This window comes from Schistocerca piceifrons, chromosome 7, assembly GCF_021461385.2.
Source record: "Schistocerca piceifrons isolate TAMUIC-IGC-003096 chromosome 7, iqSchPice1.1, whole genome shotgun sequence".
NCBI classification, from domain to species: domain Eukaryota; kingdom Metazoa; phylum Arthropoda; class Insecta; order Orthoptera; family Acrididae; genus Schistocerca; species Schistocerca piceifrons.
Window position 1 is genome coordinate 26,266,283 of NC_060144.1, and position 21,437 is coordinate 26,287,719.

The 21,437-nt window shown below is 38.1% G+C and overlaps 1 protein-coding gene across 1 annotated transcript in view; it reads right to left on the bottom strand.

Annotated features, from left to right (window-relative positions):
* Window positions 1–361: 361 nt before the first annotated feature.
* LOC124804898 (multidrug resistance protein homolog 49-like) overlaps window positions 362–21,437 on the bottom strand; it is a 384,892-nt gene continuing 363,816 nt past the window's right edge. The window contains exons 22-24 of the mRNA XM_047265271.1: window positions 17,870–18,076; window positions 4,277–4,423; window positions 362–1,643 (exon numbers count right to left, since the gene is read on the bottom strand). Coding sequence (XP_047121227.1) covers window positions 1,452–1,643; window positions 4,277–4,423; window positions 17,870–18,076 — 546 coding nt within the window. The 3' untranslated portion in view covers window positions 362–1,451. The remainder of the gene's footprint in view (window positions 1,644–4,276; window positions 4,424–17,869; window positions 18,077–21,437) is intronic.

The window sequence follows — 21,437 nt, forward strand, 5'->3', positions numbered from 1 at the left end:
TCACTCTGAAAATATTATTCCTTTAGTCCTACCTCCAGGTATGCTCTAAATGTGCCGGTTTTCTGTAGAGAAACTAGTAAATGTGAAAATAGTGTGCAATAGGTAACAACTGCCATCAAAAACAAAATATTAATTGCATTTTGGATAGCTGCAGGACAACTTTCATTTTTAGTGAGACTACTGATGATGACTGCATATGGTCCCATAGATAATACCTGTGAAACCATCTCTAACAAACATATCATTACACGCCAGTCTATTCTTGGTTTGTGAGTGGATGGTAGGCACATAAATTAATTTAATGAAACTCTGTTTCTCATTAACTCAAAGAGACTTTCACATTAAGAAATATAAAATTCTATGTTTATCTTATAAAACTTTATTCTTTAATACAAAACTTATAGACAGGTTAGTTGGAGCTTGAGAATGTTGTCATTTCAGATGTACTGTATACATCAGTTTAGAGTTATGACATTCAAACCTGTGCAAAGTTTCTGGAATGAAACCCACTCTGTACGATGTTTCATACATTTGTCTGAACATCTTACAGATGCTAAAACTTACTCAATAATTGGGAGTGTTTCACTCACAACATTTAATACAAAAATAAACTAAATGACAGACAAATATACTAAAATGTACAAGTATTTCTTCTATAGTAATAGACATGACATATCTATGTAGTATGGTACAAAAATTGTTGTCTATGTTGGTAGAATAGTTCCTTCATTGTTATACATTGTATTTTATTTCTCCACTGCTCTTACACTGAAAACAATCAGCTGTTACATAGCTTAACATACTGTGCCTCCTGCTTCAACAAGAAACATATGAGTTGCTTGCCCAACTATGATTATCAATTCCACTGTGCTCCACAAACATCTGATTTTTAAAACACTAGTACAATCATTAAATTAAGTGCGGAAGATCGTACTCTGTAGCTCAATTTTCTTACTGCTATTTATGGCTCGTTAAATATAAATAGTTCTAAATAATAACAAAATTTATTACAGATAAACTGAATGTATGTACTAACTTATATTGATGGACAGAAATATGCAATTATCAACATATTTCAATATTCAAGATCTTCACAGAAATGCGACAGGAAGAATTTGAAATTGTGTAAAACTCTGTATCTGAAAAAAACACTTGCAATGTAGCAATTAATTTTAAGAACCATGCCAAATGTTTTTGGAATGAGGATTATTACATTTTCTCAATGTGAGACTTATACACAAATATTGGGATACAAATATCCCAATATGTTTCTCACTTCTTAAACATTTGCATTATTTCCTTGCTGGAATGTTCAAGTTGTCTCATCTTACAAAACTTCTTGGAAATTATTGTAATAATAGTTAACAGATGATGGTTTGTAATTGGTGAAACACCAATTGGCCCTAAAAACTTGTTTTGTGAGCACCAAATGGTATCTACTGAAACATTTTCTACAGCCCCTGTTGATGCATTTGATAGTACATGCCCCTTAATGCCATGAGCTGTTGATGTGAGCCTTTTTCAAGTACTGCACCATTGCTTATTACATAGATTACATCAGCCTGCTGTATGGAACTTAACCTGTGTGCAATGGTGATACATGTTCGCCCTTCTCTTGCCTGATCCAAAGCCTCTTGCACAACCTATAAATAACATTTAAAAGTATAGTTTTAAATCTGATCTCTTGTCAGCATACAATTATGTCATGGTAAACATTATTATATGTAGTCTGAATTATATGTAAAATTAGGAGAACAAATGCATATTAAATATCTACATCATATCTACTTACAAAAATTGGCCAGATGCAAGTAGACTCATGCTATAAGGGTTCCGTACAAACTTAATTATGTGTATATACAGTTCATCCATTCCGTGAAACAACAGTCTCAATGATTTTTGCTTGTTATCGACACTGATATTGGCAAGATATCAGTCTCAGGAATTTCCTTTCAAGAACCTTTTAATTTTAAATTTGAAGTTGCAAATAGAAACAAAATATTTTTTTATGTGATATAATTACAAAGTAACAATTTTCTGATTTTTTCCTTTATTTGTATTGTGAAACCTTACTTCTTCCAAATTTCATGATTTTAGGTCAATGGAAAGTACCCTACAGATCTCAATGAATGAATTTGCAAGTATCAAAATATTTGGCAAAAATGGCAATATCTTCTGACTGTATTGACTCAGAAGATTATGGTTTTTACACTGCCAAGAATCTGTAGACCTTGTTATGTGACATGAATTTCATCTTGATACATCTATTCTTTACTGAGAAAAATGGTTTTTAACAATCTGATTGACAGACAGAAGGACAGACTGGCAACAATGTGATCCTATAAGGAATCTGTTTTTACTGACTGACTGGGACCCTAGAAGCAAAAATTATTTACCTCTAGTTTTGTTATTCCTAATAAATATTCTGTTTACATAACATATATGAAAAAGCAAGTAAAAAATGTAAATGTTGTGTGACTAGGGCCTCCCATTCGATACACCATTCACCAGGTGCAAGTCTTTCGATTTGAAGCCACTTCGGCAACTTGCGCTTCGATGGGGATGAAAATCTTCGACCCAGCTGGGAATCGAACCCGAGCCCTTAGGATTGACATTCTGTTGCGCTGACCACTCAGCTACCGGGGCAGACAAAAAGCAAGTGAATACACAAGTCTGAGTGTAAACTTTGAGATTTTGCTCACGCATCTGCCAAACAAGTTCACTTGAAAGCATTTTAGAACTGTCAAGTGCTTCAAAAATGGTGTGACAAGCTAATGTTAATATAATTTTATATTAAATAGGATAGATTTTATGCATTATTAGGGATCTGCTACCTATCTAAACTCATCACTTTAAGATTATAGCACTGATTTTTACCATCTGATGACACTATCGAGGAACTCTGACATATATAAATAAAGAAAAAAGTCGACTGGAAACCAAAGATGACTATAAAAATATTATAATGAGCATGAATGCAGTGAACAAATAATATCAGGCATTTCAAATGTTACCTTAACAGTTTAATTTTTGTTGAGCGAAAGGCTGAAAGCACTGTAGCTAAGAGATGTAAGAAAAGAATACCAAGCTAATACACTCTACAAAATAATAAAGCTTTACCACTTTTATTTAATTTGACTGGAGCATATGAGACAACTGTATTTGTGCTGAAAATACATATTACATAACTGAGATTTTAGTCTTGTATACATAAATTATGACTATTGTTAAGTTATTGGTGAAGTACTTAATGATGCCATAACATATTTGTTCCCATGACAGCTATTCTCTTTTCCATACCATCCTTTACCCGAAATTAATCAAAGGGCAGCTGATGTCAGAGTTCCCTGTCATGTTATTGTACAAGCCCTGTGGTTTGAGGATGACTCTCCAGCTGATCTTCAGGTTGTTTCTGACAATAAATGTGTGATAACTGCCTTGATAATATTTTTTATTTGTGGGGTAAAAAATCAAATTCATAATGATTTAATTTAGTTGCTTAACTTTCATCCTGCTGCAGTATCTTTTGATGGAGTTCAAGAATACATCTTCAGTAAACTGCTCATCCACTGTCACTGATGTAATCAATTCTAACAAAACATCTCACTTTAATTGGACAGTTCAAAGTCAAAACATAGTCATGCAATGATGTGCTGTGACAAATAGTTTCATAGTACTTGTAATTTGAGCAATTTGTTATCAGCTCTCATTTACGATCTGTTCATTCCCCCTCATTTACATACATACCAGGCAGTCAGAAGCATGTTTACTGGTTGTTGTTTCACAGGAATCAGCGGAATCAGGGGTGACAGGACAGAGGGATAATTTCTGGCAGTGAAGGCAGAGACGAGACTAGTTGTTTTTTGCTACAAGCATTTGGCATCAAAGAGATACACTTGCCTTAAAGGTCAAGGCTGTATGGGAAAGAATATTTCACATCAAAAACTAAAAAAAAGGAGACATGAGATTTAAAATAGGACCATGAGAAATTTAACTTTGAAGAAAAATTAAGAATTTGAAGAATTCACTAGACAGTGCACATAATATTCCATATTAGGGGAATCTCCCATCCTCATCATGAGTTTGTCTGATCCCCACGATCTGAGTGAACTGCCCTTCCTTTTTAGACTTGCCCAACCTATTAGTTTTTTATCCTTGAGGAAGAAACTGATAATTCTGAAAGCCAGGATCAGCAGTACCACAACGTTCACCTCCTAAACTACTGGCCAGCATTTCTGTCTTATTTTTCAAATGAGTTTTGTTTTAGAACCCTTACCTTCTCACTTTCATTGTCAAGTGCTGAGGTTGCTTCATCCAGCAGTAAGACTTTTGGATTTCTGACAAGAGCCCTAGCAATGGCTATTCTTTGTTTTTGTCCACCAGACAGTTGAGTTCCCTTTTGCCCCAGTCGAGTTTCATAACCCTTGAAAGACAGAAGTAAACAAGCAAACATTAGGTAAGATTAGTTATTGATGAAGAGGCGAAACTTAAGTTTCAAAAGAATTTGATTTTTCATGTTGATAAAAATGATATCCTCTTTAACATATGTGTAACATAAACATTAAAATATACATGTGAAACAAAAGTTATGAGTCATTTAAAACATCAAACTGGCAAGTATCAAGTGTCCACAATGGATACGTTTATGGCCTAAAATTGCTTCACCAACTACTGTAATTAGATTCTCCTCTTTTGTTGCAGTTTCCCTGAGCTTGAAGTTTATTCCTTGTTCCACATTTTTTTGAGGATTCATAATATTCATATCTGTGATGGAGCAATCACTTCTACCCAAGCAGCTCTCCTTTTGCACTATGTTGCTGTATAGGTTTGATTATATCTTATTGGAAATAACTTTTTTTCACTTTTATATCAGAATGTGGGTGAATGACATACATGAGATAGAAAGCACAAATTTTGGATTTTGAGTTATTGTAATTTTTATGTTCAGCATTAAACTCTGAATAATTTGTAAAAGAAAGTATATTTCTATCTCTAAATTTGAATGAGTTATGAAATGTTGAATACTGTTGACTAAATTTCTTCAAGTTGTTGTACTGTCATTATATAAAATACTTTAATTATAAACTATAGAACATATATTTCGAGCATATTAGAATGGATTTTGTCTGGGTAAAACTGGTTTGGCAGGAGGAAAAGTGACTATTACAGGCTACTTACAAAAAATGGGAGAGGGTAGGAAAGATGATCTTCGTGAACTAGCCATTTGCAAGTCTGCAAATAAGGGCTTGGCTCCTGGTGGACATGTTTTCTTACTGGCGTGTGCAGAAATACACTAACAGTTCCTCTACACCAGTTTGTTTAGGCTGTACCATCCATGCCCAGCGAGGCTTCTGCTCTGCAGCTGCTTGTAGCCCACTGAACTGGGATAGCCAGCAGCCAGGGCACCAAAGTTTGTAGCCATCCTTTCTATTGATGTTGTCAGGTTGCCACTAATAGCCTTGACACATGACCAGAAATTCCTTGGATTACATGAATGATCTTTCAATATATTCTGCTGCAGTAGCCATTGAATACCTCACACATTGCTCTCTTGACAGCCAAATGTGTTTCATTTTAACATCTCCCTATATGTAGCCCTTTATTTTATTTTACCCTACTGTGCAGTAGTCTCTATTTATTACAGTGACTATAAACCATAGAGAGCCCCTCCATCACGGATTGTTCTGCTGGGTACATATATATCCAGTCTGTGGTCAATTACGTTTTTGAACATGAGCCACAGTTCCTCTAAATGCTCCTCTCTTGAGCTAAAAGTTTGAAATTCCTCACTAAGATATGAGAGTACTCCTTCTTTATCTAGTTTACTGACTATATAAATCTTTGTACTCCATTTAGTTGTTCTTTGTACTTTGGTAATCACTGACGCTGCAACTGCCTCATGGCCAATGATACCAGTTTTGATGTCGACATCCTTAAAAATGTCAGTCAATTTCTTGCTATCCCAACCCAGGGAATATGAAGACCCACCAGGCGGTATTCACATTGATGATGGACATTAGGTTGCAATGCTGCAATTGTCGGCACTGCGGTCACTGATGTAAGCACTGCCATAACCCACATCTGTCTCACCAGCCTATCATGGCCCACAACCACACTTTAAAGCCAGCAGTGTGGTTGCTCTGTCCATTATTTGTGATTTCTCTGCATTATCATAAAGATCTCAACACATTGTTGTCTTTGTTCTGAATTTGCTAAGGTCTTAGTATTCGATATTGGTTTGCTGTCTATACTCTTGACCAGTTGGCCAGCTACCATTGGTTCTGAAGTCATTCCTAGACTCATCTGATTCCAATAACTATAGATTTGTTGCCATTAGAACTAATATAGATTCATCAGGAGTGGGATTCTAAACTGTCTGCTCTTGGTAGTTTTCAGACAAGGCATTTAGATTGTTTCATGGGATGTCTTGTCACACTCGCAAATGACAAAATTTTAATTATCCAACTTTTCTGTTGGATGATTAAAGTCTCCTCTGATGATTACAGTATTACTGGAGAACATATATACTAGTGAACTGAGGCTTTCTCTTAAGTTTTAAGTTACACACCATAGTGTGCACCCACACAGAGTCAGCTACCTGAATATTAGACTATGATGTGTTGTGCACCCTGACCCATTTTGCGAGACCCTAAAGTTCTCAACACTGCAGTGCAAATCAAGAAAGCTCTCTTCACACTCGCTGATTCAAGCTTTCCACCTGACTCAGAACCTGAATGCCATGATTTGTTCTGAGAACAATGCTACAGATTTTGAAATTCATTGATTGGCCAGTCACTAAAATGATCCAAGTTTGACCCCTGAGCTCAGCAAATAAGCATTGTTTGTCCCAGTGTACACCACAATCTGCAGTTGGTTGCCCCCTGTTCCCTCAATGGATGCTAGAATTGCCTCTTCAATTTGTTGAATGAGGGTCCCAAGCACAGTGGATCAGTGGAGGTTGGCCTGAGTGTAGCCCATCGTGCACATTAATCCACTCGTTCTTGGCCTCAGCCAATTTTGAACTTAACTGTCACTAATAGCACAACTGATCTGATAGTGAATTTCTAGTGCTGCCAAGTTTCTTGCACTCAAGAATCAAATTACAGATAGTATCTCACAGGTGGTGGGCAACTCAACTTTCTTATATATTGTGCACTGAAGAGCCAAATAAACTGTACACCTCCCTAATATCTGGTCCCTGCAAGCATGCAGAAGCGCCACAGCACGACATGGCATGGACTTGACTAATGTCTGAAGTAGTGGTGGAGGGAATTGACACCATGAATCCTGCAGGGCTGCCCATAAATCCAAAGGAGAACAAGGGGGTGGAGCTCTCTTTTGAACAGCATGTCTCAGACATCGTGAGCATTGCTGACGAAACGGTGGGAAATAGCTAACAGCACACTCTCTTCACTTCTGACAGTCCCGCCTAAGCATAGCAGAAGTTCAGGGCCAGTCCTACCAACTGCTGATGGTCAGGAACAAAAATCCTGTTTATATTTTATGCCCCCTCATACAAAAAAAAAGTTAAATTTGAAATTTGCAGTGATGCACTGAATCCTCTCTTTTGAACAGCATGTCTCAAGACGTCCCAGATATGTTCAATAACGTTCATGCCTGGCAAGTTTGGTGGCTAGTAGAAGTGTTGAAACTCAGTTAAACTGAGAAGAGTGTTCCTGGAGCCACTCTGTAGCAATTCTGGACATTTGGGGTGTCACATTGTCCTGCTGCAATTGTCCAAGTCCATCGGAATGCACAATGGACATGAATGGATGAAGGTGGTCAGACAGGATGCTTACGTACACGTCACCTGTCAGAGTCGTATCTAGATGTATGAGGGATCACATATCACTCCAATTGCACATGCCCCACACCATTACAGATCGTCCACCAGCTTGAACTGTCATCCCCTGCTGACATCCAGGGTCCACGGATTCATGAGGTTGTCTCCATACCGGTAGACATCCACCTCCTCGATACAATTTGAAATGAGACTCATTGCTCGATACAATTTGAAACGAGACTCAACCAACTAGGCAACATGTTTCTAGTCATCTACAGTTCAGTGTCCGTGTTGATTGGCCCAGATGAGGCATAAAGTTTTGTGTCATGCAGTCATCAAGGGTACACAAGTGGGTCTTCGGCTCCAAAAGCCCATATCCATAACGTTTCATTGAATGGTTCACACCCTGACAATTGTTGATGGCCCAGCATTGAAATCTGCAGCAATTTGCGAAAGGGTTGCACTTATGTCATGTTGAACAATTCTCTTCGGTAGTCATTGGTCCTGCTCCTGCAGCATTTCTTCCAGGTGCAGCAATGTCGGAGATCTGATGTTTTACTGGATTCCTGATAGTTACGGTACACTTGTGAAATGGTCCTATGAGAAAATCCCCACTTCATCACTATCTTGGAGATGCTGTGTCCCATTGCTTGCACGCCAACTGTAACACCACACTGAAACTCACTTAAATCTTGATAACCTACCACTGTAGCAGCAGTAACCAATTTACAATTGCACCAGACACTTGTTGCCCTTTAAAGGGCATTGCTGACTGCAGCATCGTGTTCTGCCTGTTTACATATCTCTGTAATTGAATATGCATGCGTATACCAATTTCTTTGGCGCTTCAGTGCATATCTCTACAGCTCAGCACACAGACAGATGATGCAGCTGCAAATGGCATATACACAAGCACAAAACATTCTGGGAGCAGATGTGCATGTGCACTGTGGTGACTTTGCACCATTCTTGCACCCCATTCACAAATGAACCTTATCTAAACAAAAAAAAATTAAAAAAATAAAAAAAAACCTTGTACAAATATAAATGTTGCACTCATAATATTATGAGCTCACAGCCATAGTTGACATGGAGACTGGACAATGAATAGTGAACCATTTGTCTTATAACATACACTTTTTAACCCCTCAAGCTGGAAACTCGCATACATACTCACATGTCATCAACTTGACCAAATACTACCCAAATGCAGTTTTGCAAGCAAAACTGGTTTTACTCTGTCATATGTTGTAACAGACAACACTACTTTGTCTGCTAAATTTAGTTGTGTCTGCACTGATGCATCATAAGATCTTTGTTGGAAAATTAGCGAGTCAGAAGAATCATGAACTGCAAACTGTCTTCATAGAAAGAAAATGTGGTGCATGAATATATTTAGAAGGGTACTAAATATTATAGTGCAGATTTCCTTTATTGTTTATCAAGTCATTGACAATACAAAGGAAAATACAAATACAAAATTCAGGGCTTTTTAATAACAGAACAACTGGAAACTCACAGGAAGAGACTGCAATGTTTAAACATGATAAAAGTCTACTGTCAAAAATTTCTGAAAATTTAGTTAATTGTACACAACTAATTGATGCATTAGAGCAATTTAGTTAAAATGCTGCATCACTATAGCAGCTAGTTGCATGAACTACTACCAACAGGACAGGTGTGGGCACAGAATGTCAGCCTGAAGTTGTAAGAGTATAAGTAAGAACAGAATACACAGCAAATATTAACAATACAATTCACTTATATAAAATTACAGCTGATGAGATGGAGCAATATTCTAAAATTATTCAATTTTTCATGAGAATGAAGTTTTATTTACATAATAAAGCTAATGATCAATAACATTCAGCTTAAATTATCAGTTCATCCTTCATTAACCCCTCCACTGAATAGTAACATGGAAGTGATTGATTTAGTGGGGTTAAAAACTGTACTAAATTTAACTGTACGTTATCATAAAGGAAACAAGAGCCCCTATTGTTGAAGCTAAACAAAATGGTCACAAAACAAGAAAAGAAATGCAAAGTGTAAGTAGAAGATATGGGATGCTAACAGAAATTTGAACTTAAAAACATTAGAAGGGAACATGAACTGTTTTAAGTAAACACATTTTTTTAAAATATCATACCAAAATACTAATTTCATAAATGGGATAACTTAACATTTACACTGCTTTTGTAGATAAAATTCTAATTGTGTGTTTGAATTTCCTAAAATTTTTATTGTTTATATTGGGGCACAGGGACAAAGTATCCAAGATTTTTTTCAAAATTCAATAAGTGCAAAGATAGAAGTTGAAAAAGGTTTGTTAACATTCAAAGTGATTTTTTGTTAGCTTTTTAGCTTTAACATTAATTACAAAGAAAGCTACTTTATTGTTCACTTTGCATTGAAATGCAATAATGTGCTATAATACGACAAATTAGTATCATACTTTTCCATAAATGTTCAATAGGCAAAAGCACAAAATATCACTAAACATTGCTGAAACATAACACAATCCACTGGCTTCAGCAATACTACACTATAAATCTATTGATAACTCTATTGATCACTTTAACAACTCTTCTGCTCCTTCTGGTACGTTAAAATGCCTCATATGTTTTAAGACATCTTTTTTCATTTCTTTGCTGACAATGTTCTTCTTTTCTAAGGTAGCTGCTTTCCTCACTTCCTGGTTGCAGCTTACAGATTTCCATACCTCAACCTGTACAGGACTTTCTTTACTAGAGTCCAATATTGGCACCAATACCTTCTTCTCAGATTTTTCATAAGCCATACTGACTATGCCTCGTTGTTCCAGCACTTTATACTATTCAGTACGTGAAAGAATATCTTCCTTTTTCAGTAGTCTTTTTTTAACTGTACCAAACACTATCAGAAGGCTTATAGCTGAGACAATGAGTAGAGAAGTACACTGAAGTGACAAAAGTCCTAGTACAGCGATAAGCACATATACAGATGTAACAGTATCGCACGCACAAGATGTAAAAGGACAATGCATTGGCGGAGCTGTCAGTTGTACTCACATGATTCATGTGAAAAGGTTCCTGACGTCTTCACGGCTGCACAATGGGAATTAACAGACTTTGAATGTGGAATGGTAACTGGAGCTAAATGCATGGGACATTCCACTTTGCAAACTGTTAGTGAATTCAAGATTCTGACATCCACTGTGTCAAGAGGCAGGTATTATCTCTCACCATGGACAACACAGTGGCTGATAGCCTTTACTTAATGACCGAGAGCAGCAGTGATTGCATAGAGTTGCCAGTGCTAATGGACAAGCAACACTGTGTGAAATAGCTGTAGAAATCAATGTGGGATGTATAACAAATGTATGACAGGACAGTGTGGTGAAATTTTGCATTAATGGTCTATGGCAGAAGTCAACCGACACGAGTACCTTTGCTAACAGCACATCACCTGCAACGTCTCTCCTGGGTGCATGACCATATCGTATGGACCTCAGATGACCGGAAAACTGTGGCCCGGTCAGATAAGCCCCAATTTCAGTTGGTCAGAGCTGTAGGGCTTGAGTGTGGTGCAGATCCCATGAAGCCATGGACCAAAGTTGTCAGCAACACACTGTGCAAGCTGGTGGTGGTTCCATAATGGTATGGGCTTTGTTTACATGGAATGGGTGGGATCCTCTGGTCCACCTGCACCAATCATTGACTGGAAATGGTTATGTATGGTTACTAAGAGACCATTTTCATCCATTCATGGACTAGTAGTTCCCAAACATGTCACTGGGCCACAAATGTCTGCTATTGGCTTGAAGAACATTCCGGACAATTTGAGTGAATGATTTGGTCACCCAGATCACCCGCCATGATTCCCATCAAACATTTGTTGGACATGTTCATTTATGAGACGTGTGCAATATCCTGCACCAGCAACACTTTCACAATTATGGATGACTGTAGAAGCAGCATGGCTCAATATTTTTGCAGGGATCTTTCAACAACTTGTTGAGTCCATACAACATCGATTAACTGCACTATGCCATGCAAAAGGAGGTCCTGCACAATACTATAAGGTATTCCATTAGTTTCGTCACCTCAGCATGATTTACTACCTTATTAATTTTTCTGGTTTATTCCCTGAAGGCCATTAGTGTGCACATCATTGCTGTACTTTTATTTTGACTGGTATAGGAGTCAGAGAAGAACTGAATATCATTTGGACCACTTTCTAGCTGTGGTGCCTCAAGGTTTCTGAGAAAATCCAATAGAGTAGAGGCTACTTGGGTGCATCCTTTCAGTCCTTCTGCCTCAGGTAAAGTATAAAAAGCAATCCTTTCATTTTTCTGTGCTTAGAAATCAATCTAATGCAAAAACTGTATAGCAAAATCTGTCCTGAACAGATACTTGACATATGGACAACTTTGTTATTGGCTGATTCACATTCTACACCAAAACACACTTTTATCGCTTTAGGTTTTTCCTCCTCCATTATGGCACACAACATTTTTGCACAAAGTTTGTGCAATGTGTGATTTGTTATTAATTTACTCTTTCTCCAGAACGTGTTCCTTTTTTAATTTCAGTAAACAAATCTTGCGTGTTGAGTATGTATCAGTATGGGGAGTTTTAAATGACAGATTAAAGTAGTGGCAGAAAATATGTTTGTACTTCAATAGAGAGCAAGTAGGTAGGTCTGATGATAAAGAGCAAGTAGGAAGGCCTGATGCTTCCTTTTAAGAAATGTTTCCACAGTTTGATTATATTCAGCTTGGACTTTTTCCTCAAACAGTGGCTTTCTTTACAACTATATGTTTTGGTATCACTCTAGAGACTGTCTTTGGACATCTCTGACGTTGTCTGAAATGTTAAGGCAGATACAGTCCTGTTATTGCCTGGCTATCTTTTCTCTTTACACTGTACTTCAACAGTATTCTTCCTTTTCGCTTCTTTCTTGATGTTCCTGCATTTCAGTGATGTGAGTACCATGTATTTTAGTATTAACTGAACATTGTCAATTTTACTACAACTATTTGCATGGAGATGAAAAGTGTTATCATCAAAAGTGAGATCGGCTGCTCTGCATTCTTTTCTTCCTAAAGCTTTTGGATTCACTGGTAGTTTGGTAGCCCAGGGGAACAGGCAATAGCTGGCATTTTCTTGTTCTTGTTGGGCTTTTTGGATACTTTCACTCTCAATCTGGACTCCTACCACCTGAGCACTCAGTTACATGTATACAACTTGCTGAATCTATTTTACAGTTTAGTAGCCTACTCTTTTACTGCAAAATTCTCCCTGACAAAGGTATCTCAAATTGCGTAGTAATCAGAAGTTAATTTTGTTGTGTTTCTATTGTTGGTTACAGCAGCAAGTACTTGCCTGTTTATGTTCTCTTCTCTCTCTCTCTCTCTCTCTCTCTCTCTCTCTCTCTCTCTCTCTCTATCTATCTATCTATCTATCAATCATCTCCTACATCATTATTCTCTCTTTAGATCTCTCAGAAGCAAAGCACAGTTTGCATTTTTTGACTTTTGTTTCAACTGACTGAGAGCAAATATCAACTTCTGCAAAAACTCTTAGTTTTCAGCACCCTATAACAACAGCAAATATCAGAGTTCAACCAAACTGTTTCAACAAGTCATGCATGGCAACAAGCTTCACTAGTAACTACAAAAGCCTGAATTTTGAAAAATTGAACGTTTACTGACTTTTGATATAACGCTCCTCAGTACCAAGTGAAGGGGAAACCTGCCAGGGTAGCCGAGAGTGCTAACATGCTGCTTCCTGGACTCGGGTAGGTGTGCCAGCCCCGGATAGGATCTGCCTGGTGGATTAATGATGAGAGAGGGTGTGCCAGCCAGCCTGGATGTGGTTTTTAGGCAGTTTTCCACACCCCACTAGGTGAATGATGGGCTGGTCCCCACGTTCTGCCTCAGTTACATGGCTCGCAGACATCTGAACACATTAGCACTATTCCATGGATTACACCCGACGCAGACAGTTGGGGTACACTAATTCCTTCCCGGGGGGTACAGGGTGGTGACAGGATGGACATCTGGCCACCCCTTAAAAACTGACATGCCACATCCGATTAACCAGCTGACCCCACAAGTTGGGATTATTGCTTGGAAAGAGAGAGAGAGAGTACCAAGCGAAGGAGAACCTGTGAGCGCATCCTATCATGTGCATTGGTTCTCATGCATAGATATGATTGTAACTAAATGAACATGAAGATCATTGTTCGGCAAGTACTAAGGAAGCCTAAGAGCATCTAGTGAACATGGAAGAGGAAATAATCAATAATGTGAGTGAATTATCAAGTAAATTGAACATGAATGTGTTAATTTCATGGCAGTCCCACATGATCTGGAAAAGAAATTTGTTATGCATGTTGATGTGATTGTGAACAACACCAAATGTCGGAAGTACAGTCTGATATTGGTCTCTCAAAAACATATGCAGAATGAAATGAACAAAGGAGTTCAGCCAAACAGGTCTTATATTTGTGAAATCAGGTTGAGTTTCACCATTGTACATATATGAGAGTGGATAAAATATACATGGGATTTAATTTTTTATTTAAATTCATTTACCAAAAAACTCAAGGCAATTATAATTCATTTTTCCACATAGTCTCCTGCTTTGTAAATGCATTTGTCCCACTGTATGGGCAGCTTTTTGATGCCCTCATCATAAAAAGAACTGGGTCGTGCCACCAGCCAAATGCGTACAAAGTCTTCCACACTCTCGTCATCTTCAAAACATCGCCATCCTAGAGTTTCTTTAAGCAGTCTGAATAAATGGAAATCACAGGGTGATACGTCCGGGTTGTAAGGAGGACGATCAACTGGAAGTGCATTTCTTGCAGCTTGGAGACAGTTAGGGCTGCAGTACGGGGTCACGCGTTGTCGTGGAGGAGGATGACCTGTCAAATCGAATGCTCTCCTCTTTTGTGGTGATATGCAACTCTCGCCTTGTTCAACAGTTCACAGTAGTAAGCAGCAGTGATTGTGCATCACTCATGCAAAAAAGAATCAGCAAAATGCCTCGCTGATCGAAATAACGGTTGAAAGAACCTTGCCAGCTGTCAGTCGAGTCTAGGCTTTCACTGGTGCTGCCTCCCCTCTCCTCCACCACTCCTTACAGGCTTATTTGGATTCTGGAGTGTAGTGGTGAACCCATATTTTGTCGCAGGTGACAATCTGTCTCAAAAATGCCTCACCTTCTTCTGCAAACCTTGCTGTAAACCTCTGACATACCTCCAAACGTCTCAACTTCAGATTCTCGGTCAAAAGTTTACGTACCAATCTGGAAACACTTTACAGAAGTGTAGGTCATTTGTGATGATTGATTGACAGCTCCCACACCTGATTCCAGTTTTTTGTGCAATTTCTGATACTATCGTTTGATTGTCGACAATAATGTCTTTAACTGCACAAATGTTTTTGTCTGTAATGCTGGTCCGAGGATGGTGATCATGTTGCTGATTTTTCTTTTCCTTGAATTTTTTATGCTAGGCAACCACACACATCCTTGATAATGTTTTATCACTGAACTGTGCAGTCAATCTTTGGCAAATTTCCGCCACTGTAACTCCTTTACGAGCAAGAAATTTGATAATATGAGAGAAATGTGTGTGTGAGTGTGTGTGCGTGTGTGTGTGTGTGTGTGTGTGTGTGTGTGTGTGTGTGAGAGAGAGAGAGAGAGAGAGAGAGAGAGAGAGAGAGATTACATTGTAGTACAGACTTATCAAGACTCTAAGGCTTTTAATGAAGTCATACTTAGGAGATGACAAGCTTGCTTATAATTAATACAAATGCTAGTTAAGATTAAATGTTAGTAAATATGACACTGTATGATGAAGATAAAAAGACAGCAGGAAAATTCTATATATGATTAAAATTTGGATTTACTAGTGGAAGTGATGCAACAAACGTGTGTATGTTGGCTGCCTTCGCTGCGGCCATGATTTCATCCATGGATACAGTACCAATCTGGAAACACTTTACAGAAGTGTAGGTCATTTGTGATGATTGCTTGACAGCTCCCATACCTGATACCAGTTTTTTGTGCAATTTCTGATACTATCGTTTGTTGATTGTCGACAATAATGTCTTTAACTGCACAAATGTTTTTGTCTGTAATGCTGGTCCGAGGATGGTGATCATGTTGCTGATTTTTCTTTTCCTTGAATTTTTTATGCTAGGCAACCACACACATCCTTGATAATGTTTTATCACTGAACTGTGCAGTCAATCTTTGGCAAATTTCCGCCACTGTAACTCCTTTACGAGCAAGAAATTTGATAATTATGCATTGCACAATGGAGGGTTGCACCTGTTGCTCAGACATCGTGAGCATTACTGACGAAACGGTGGGAAATAGCTAACAGCACACTCTCTTCACTTCTGGCAGTCCCGCCTAAGCATAGCAGAAGTGCAGGGCCAGTCCTACCAACTGCTGATGGTCAGGAACAAAAATCCTGTTTATATTTTATGCCCCCTCATACAAAAAAAAAGTTAAATTTGAAATTTGCAGTGATGCACTGAATCCTGAAAACAGATATGCATCCAGTAATGTTTATTTGGCCATTTTTGGGAAAGCTACTTGCTTGCTAGAAAGAAAAACAGAAAATTACATTTGTAGTAGGATATATGCAGGGGGCACACTGCTATGTACAACTGAAACTGTGGCTCATCCATGATATACAAAAACTTTCAAAGAGCACTTTGGAGGCTGGCCACTTAGAACAATACCAGGCCTAGCAAACCGGTTATTTATGCCATTATTTAAAACATTACCAGCACATATGTAACTGGTGCATCTACAAGAGTAATACATATTAAAAGAGGATCAAGCTTCAAGACTTATTTTTCTTATTTACTTTAGTTTTTTGATAGATTACGGATTTCAAAATAATGACCGAAACTACAATCATCCTTCCAAGAAAAATGTGTGAGGTGAGCTATTCAGTAATTTCTTCGGCTTCCAAAATTCTTGCTCACACAACAAATGTGATGTATTTGTAGAAGAATTACAGCAAACTGTGAAACCTAATGAATGCACACATGAAATTATGTCAATGTCATCACATTGATTCAACCTTTCATGACAGCAGCAAGGAACAGGCAGTGAGACATCCATGTGTGTTCTCATATGGAATGAATCCAGTTTTTGAGTGATAAGTGGCTTGCACACAAGAAAATCACAGCCTGACATATACTTGGGTGCAGTCTTTTTAACACAAAGTTGTGACCCAACTGAAACTCAGTCTTGGTCTCCAAAGTCATTGACATTTGTTTCAAAAGTTGCAAAACAGATTATGACAGAGTGTGCTCAATTTAGAAGCATTTAATTCTTGGAGGGGGAGTTTATGGAAATAGTTTGAGAAAGCCAACACCAGTTACTAGAATTGTTTGATGCCAAAGGTCAATATCCTACAAATCCTCAAAAGTACTAAGGTAAAGTTTAAGATAAGAATCTTCAGGCTTGGTAAGCCTACTGCTGAAGGGGTAAGACTGAATGGCATAGTAAAATGACAGTACCATTCCTCAACAAAAATTGAATCCTAGAAAAATTTTCTCTTAAAATCTAAACATGAAACTTCGTATAAACAAGTGTAAGATTTGAAATTAAGAGTAAATACGATATGTAACTTGAATAGATTGACTATCTCAGGGGTACAAAGAGAGAGTAATAAGAAGCACATACATCAGTTTTGAAAGATATTCAACAGATTGAAAGCATTAAGTAATAGCCGCTGTATACCATAGTTGCATTTTTTTACTTAACGTTGTTGTGCACAGGTAAATAATATGAGAGAAATGTGTGTGTGTGTGAGTGTGTGTGTGTGTGTGTGTGTGTGTGTGTGTGTGAGACAGAGAGAGAGAGAGAGAGAGAGAGAGAGAGAGAGATTACATTGTAGTACAGACTTATCAAGACTCTAAGGCTTTTAATGAAGTCATACTTAGGAGATGACAAGCTTGCTTATAATTAATACAAATGCTAGTTAAGATTAAATGTTAGTAAATATGACACTGTATGATGAAGATAAAAAGACAGCAGGAAAATTCTATATACGATTAAAATTTGGACTTACTAGTGGAAGTGATGCAACAAACGTGTGTATGTTGGCTGCCTTCGCTGCGGCCATGATTTCATCCATGGATACAGCACGGCTATTGTCTCCATAGGCAATATTTTCTGCAATTGTGCGATCAAACAGGACTGGCTCTTGAGACACGATGCCCATTTGAGATCGCAGATTTCCAAGTGGGAAAGAACTGACATTCGCGCCATCAACATTCTGTACAAGAATTAAATAATACATTGTTGAAGCTCACTCACGCAGCAAATCTCTTTGAATTTCTTTTAAAGACATTCAACATGTTCTTTTGAAAAAATAAAAAGTGGTAATGTGGACAGAGCAACTTATAACAATCTCAAAGCACATTAATGATCACAATTAGAATAGCCAAATGTAGAGCAAATGAAAATTACATTGAAAACTCAAATAATAGATGTAAGGCAGCATGGAGGATTATAAAATCAGAGTTGGGTACAGTTACAAATTGTAAAGAAAACACAAGGGCTGTCAGTATTACAGCAGATGAATTTAATCAATTTTCTGTCAAGGCAGCAAACCCCACTACCACCCCAACTTCTGGCCAGCATATTTCCAATTCAATGTGTACTCCTAATCTAGATCCCATTTCTGGCAATCAGTTTCTTCAAAACTGTACATACACTGTACCAACTTTCAAATGGACACAAATACAAGTATATATTTGGTTAAATCAATAACAAAACCAGGAAATTCAAAATCCGAAGACATTTAAGGTTAATCAAATTTGTGATTAAAAAAATAGTGGATCTCATATCAAACCCTCTTTGTAATTATTAAACTGGATTATGGTAGTGGCCATTTTCGAGGATGTCTAAAAAAAACAATTGTCATCACTGTTCATAAAAAGGGTAAAAAGTTATACACAAATAATTATCATCTAATTTCAGTGGTATTCTCTCCAAAATAATAGAATAGTGCCTATAACAAGATATTTGCAGACATTTATCTGAAAACAATATCTGACTAAATCTTGATATGGTATTTAGTTCCAAATTTTCAAAAGTGAAAGCAGTTGAAGGTGTCATTTCTTTTATATAAACCTCATTTGAATCAAAGTTATCTACTGAAGCCATTCTAGTAGACCTAAGCAAGGCTTTTGGATTGAGTGAATGATGCAATACTATTGGAGAAATGTTGGTGTTATGCCTCATAAGCTCCTATCTCAGTGACAGGAAACAATTGTAGTTTACAACAACCAAAGGTTTCAATACTTAGATGTAACTTGAGGCATTCCTCAGGGTTCCCTGCTTGGGCCTTTGCTGTTTATAATACTTCTGGATGATCTTCCCAGTAATGCTCTGTAAATCTGTACTTTATGCTGATGACACAACATTTATTAGCTTTGGGAAAGACATAAACAGACTGAAATGGGAAAACCAAGAGTACCTTAAACTTTCTAATACATGGATCAAAGCCAATGAGCTATCCATCAACTATGGAAAGTCAGTGAACATCATTTTCAGTCTATAAAGTAGTCAAACTGAATGCTTAACTATTAAGCTACTTTTATACCTTGATTCCAAATTAACCTGGGACAAGCACGCAGACCACATATGCAGAAAGCTCTCATGTGTTACCTTTTTACTCACTAAACAACAGACATATGTAACAACACCCATGTTACTTAACTTCTACTATGCCTTCTTTTTCTGCCACCTGCAATATGATATTGTTATATGGGATAATTCTGCAGAGGCCAAATAGTTTGCTTTCATCTGGTAAAAAAAGGCTATCAGAACTATTTCATCTACATCTACATCTACATTTATACTCCGCAAGCCACCCAACGGTGTGTGGCGGAGGGCACTTTACGTGCCACTGTCATTACCCCCCTTTCCTGTTCCAGTCGCGTATGGTTCGCGGGAAGAACGACTGTCTGAAAGCCTCCGTGCGCACTCTAATCTCTCAAATTTTACATTCGTGATCTCCTCGGGAGGTATAAGTAGGTGGAAGCAATAGATTCGATACCTCATCCAGCAACGCACCCTCTCTAAACCTGGCGAGCAAGCTACACCGCGATGCAGAGCGCCTCACTTGCAGAGTCTGCCGCTTGAGTTTGCTATACATCTCTGTAACGCTATCACGGTTACCAAATAACCCTGTGACGAAACGCGCCGCTCTTCTTTGGATCTTCTCTATCTCCTCCGTCAACCCGATCTGGTACGGATCCCACACTGATGAGCGATACTCAAGTATAGGTCAAACGAGTGTTTTGTAAACCACCTCCTTTGTTGATGGACTACATTTTCTAACGACTCTCCCAATGAATCTCAACCTGGTACCCGCCTTACCAACAATTAATTTTATATGATCATTCCACTTCAAATCGTTCCGCACGCATACTCCCAGATATTTTACAGAAGTAACTGCTACCAGTGTTTGTTCCGCTATCATATAATCATACAATAAAGGATCCTTCTTTCTATGTATTCGCAATACATTACATTTGTCTATGTTAAGGGTCAGTTGCCACTCCCTGCACCAAGTGCCTATCCGCTGCAGATCTTCCTGCATTTCGCTACAATTTTCTAATGCTGCAACTTCTCTGTATACTACAGCATCATCTGCGAAAAGCCACATGGGACTTCCGACACTATTTACTAGGTCATTTATATATATATTTTGTGAAAAGCAATGGTCCCATAACACTCCCCTGTGGCACGCCAGAGGTTACTTTAACGTCTGTAGACGTCTCTCCATTGATAACAACATGCTGTGTTCTGTTTGCTAAAAACTCTTCAATCCAGCCACACAGCTGGTCTGATATTCCGTAGGCTCTTACTTTATCAAGCGACAGTGCGGAACTGTATTGAACGCCTTCCGGAGGTCAAGAAAAATAGCATCTACCTGGGAGCCTGTATCTAATATTTTCTGGGTCTCATGAACAAATAAAGCGAATTGGGTCTCACACGATCGCTGTTTCCGGAATCCATGTTGATTCCTACATAGTAGATTCTGGGTTTCCAAAAACGACATGATACTCGAGCAAAAAACATGTTCTAAAATTCTACAACAGATCGACGTCAGAGATGTAGGTCTATAGTTTTGCGCATCTGCTCGACGACCCTTCTTGAAGACTGGGACTACCTGTGCTCTTTTCCAATTATTTGGAACCTTCCGTTCCTCTAGAGACTTGTGGTACACAGCTGTTAGAAGGGGGGCAAGTTCTTTCGCGTACTCTGTGTAGAATCGAATTGGTATCCCGTCAGGTCCAGTGGACTTTCCTCTGCTGAGTGATTCCAGTTGCTTTTCTATTCCTTGGACACTTATTTCGATGTCAGCCATTTTTTCGTTTGTGCGAGGATTTAGAGAAGGAACTGCAATGCGGTCTTCCTCTGTGAAACAGCTTTGGAAAAAGGTGTTTAGTATTTCAGCTTTACGCGTGTCACCTTCTGTTTCAATGCCATCATCATCCCGGAGTGTCTGGATATGCTGTTTCGAGCCACTTACTGACTTAACGTAAGACCAGAACTTCCTCGGATTTTCTGTCAAGTCGGTACATAGAATTTTACTTTCGAATTCACTGAACGCTTCACGCATA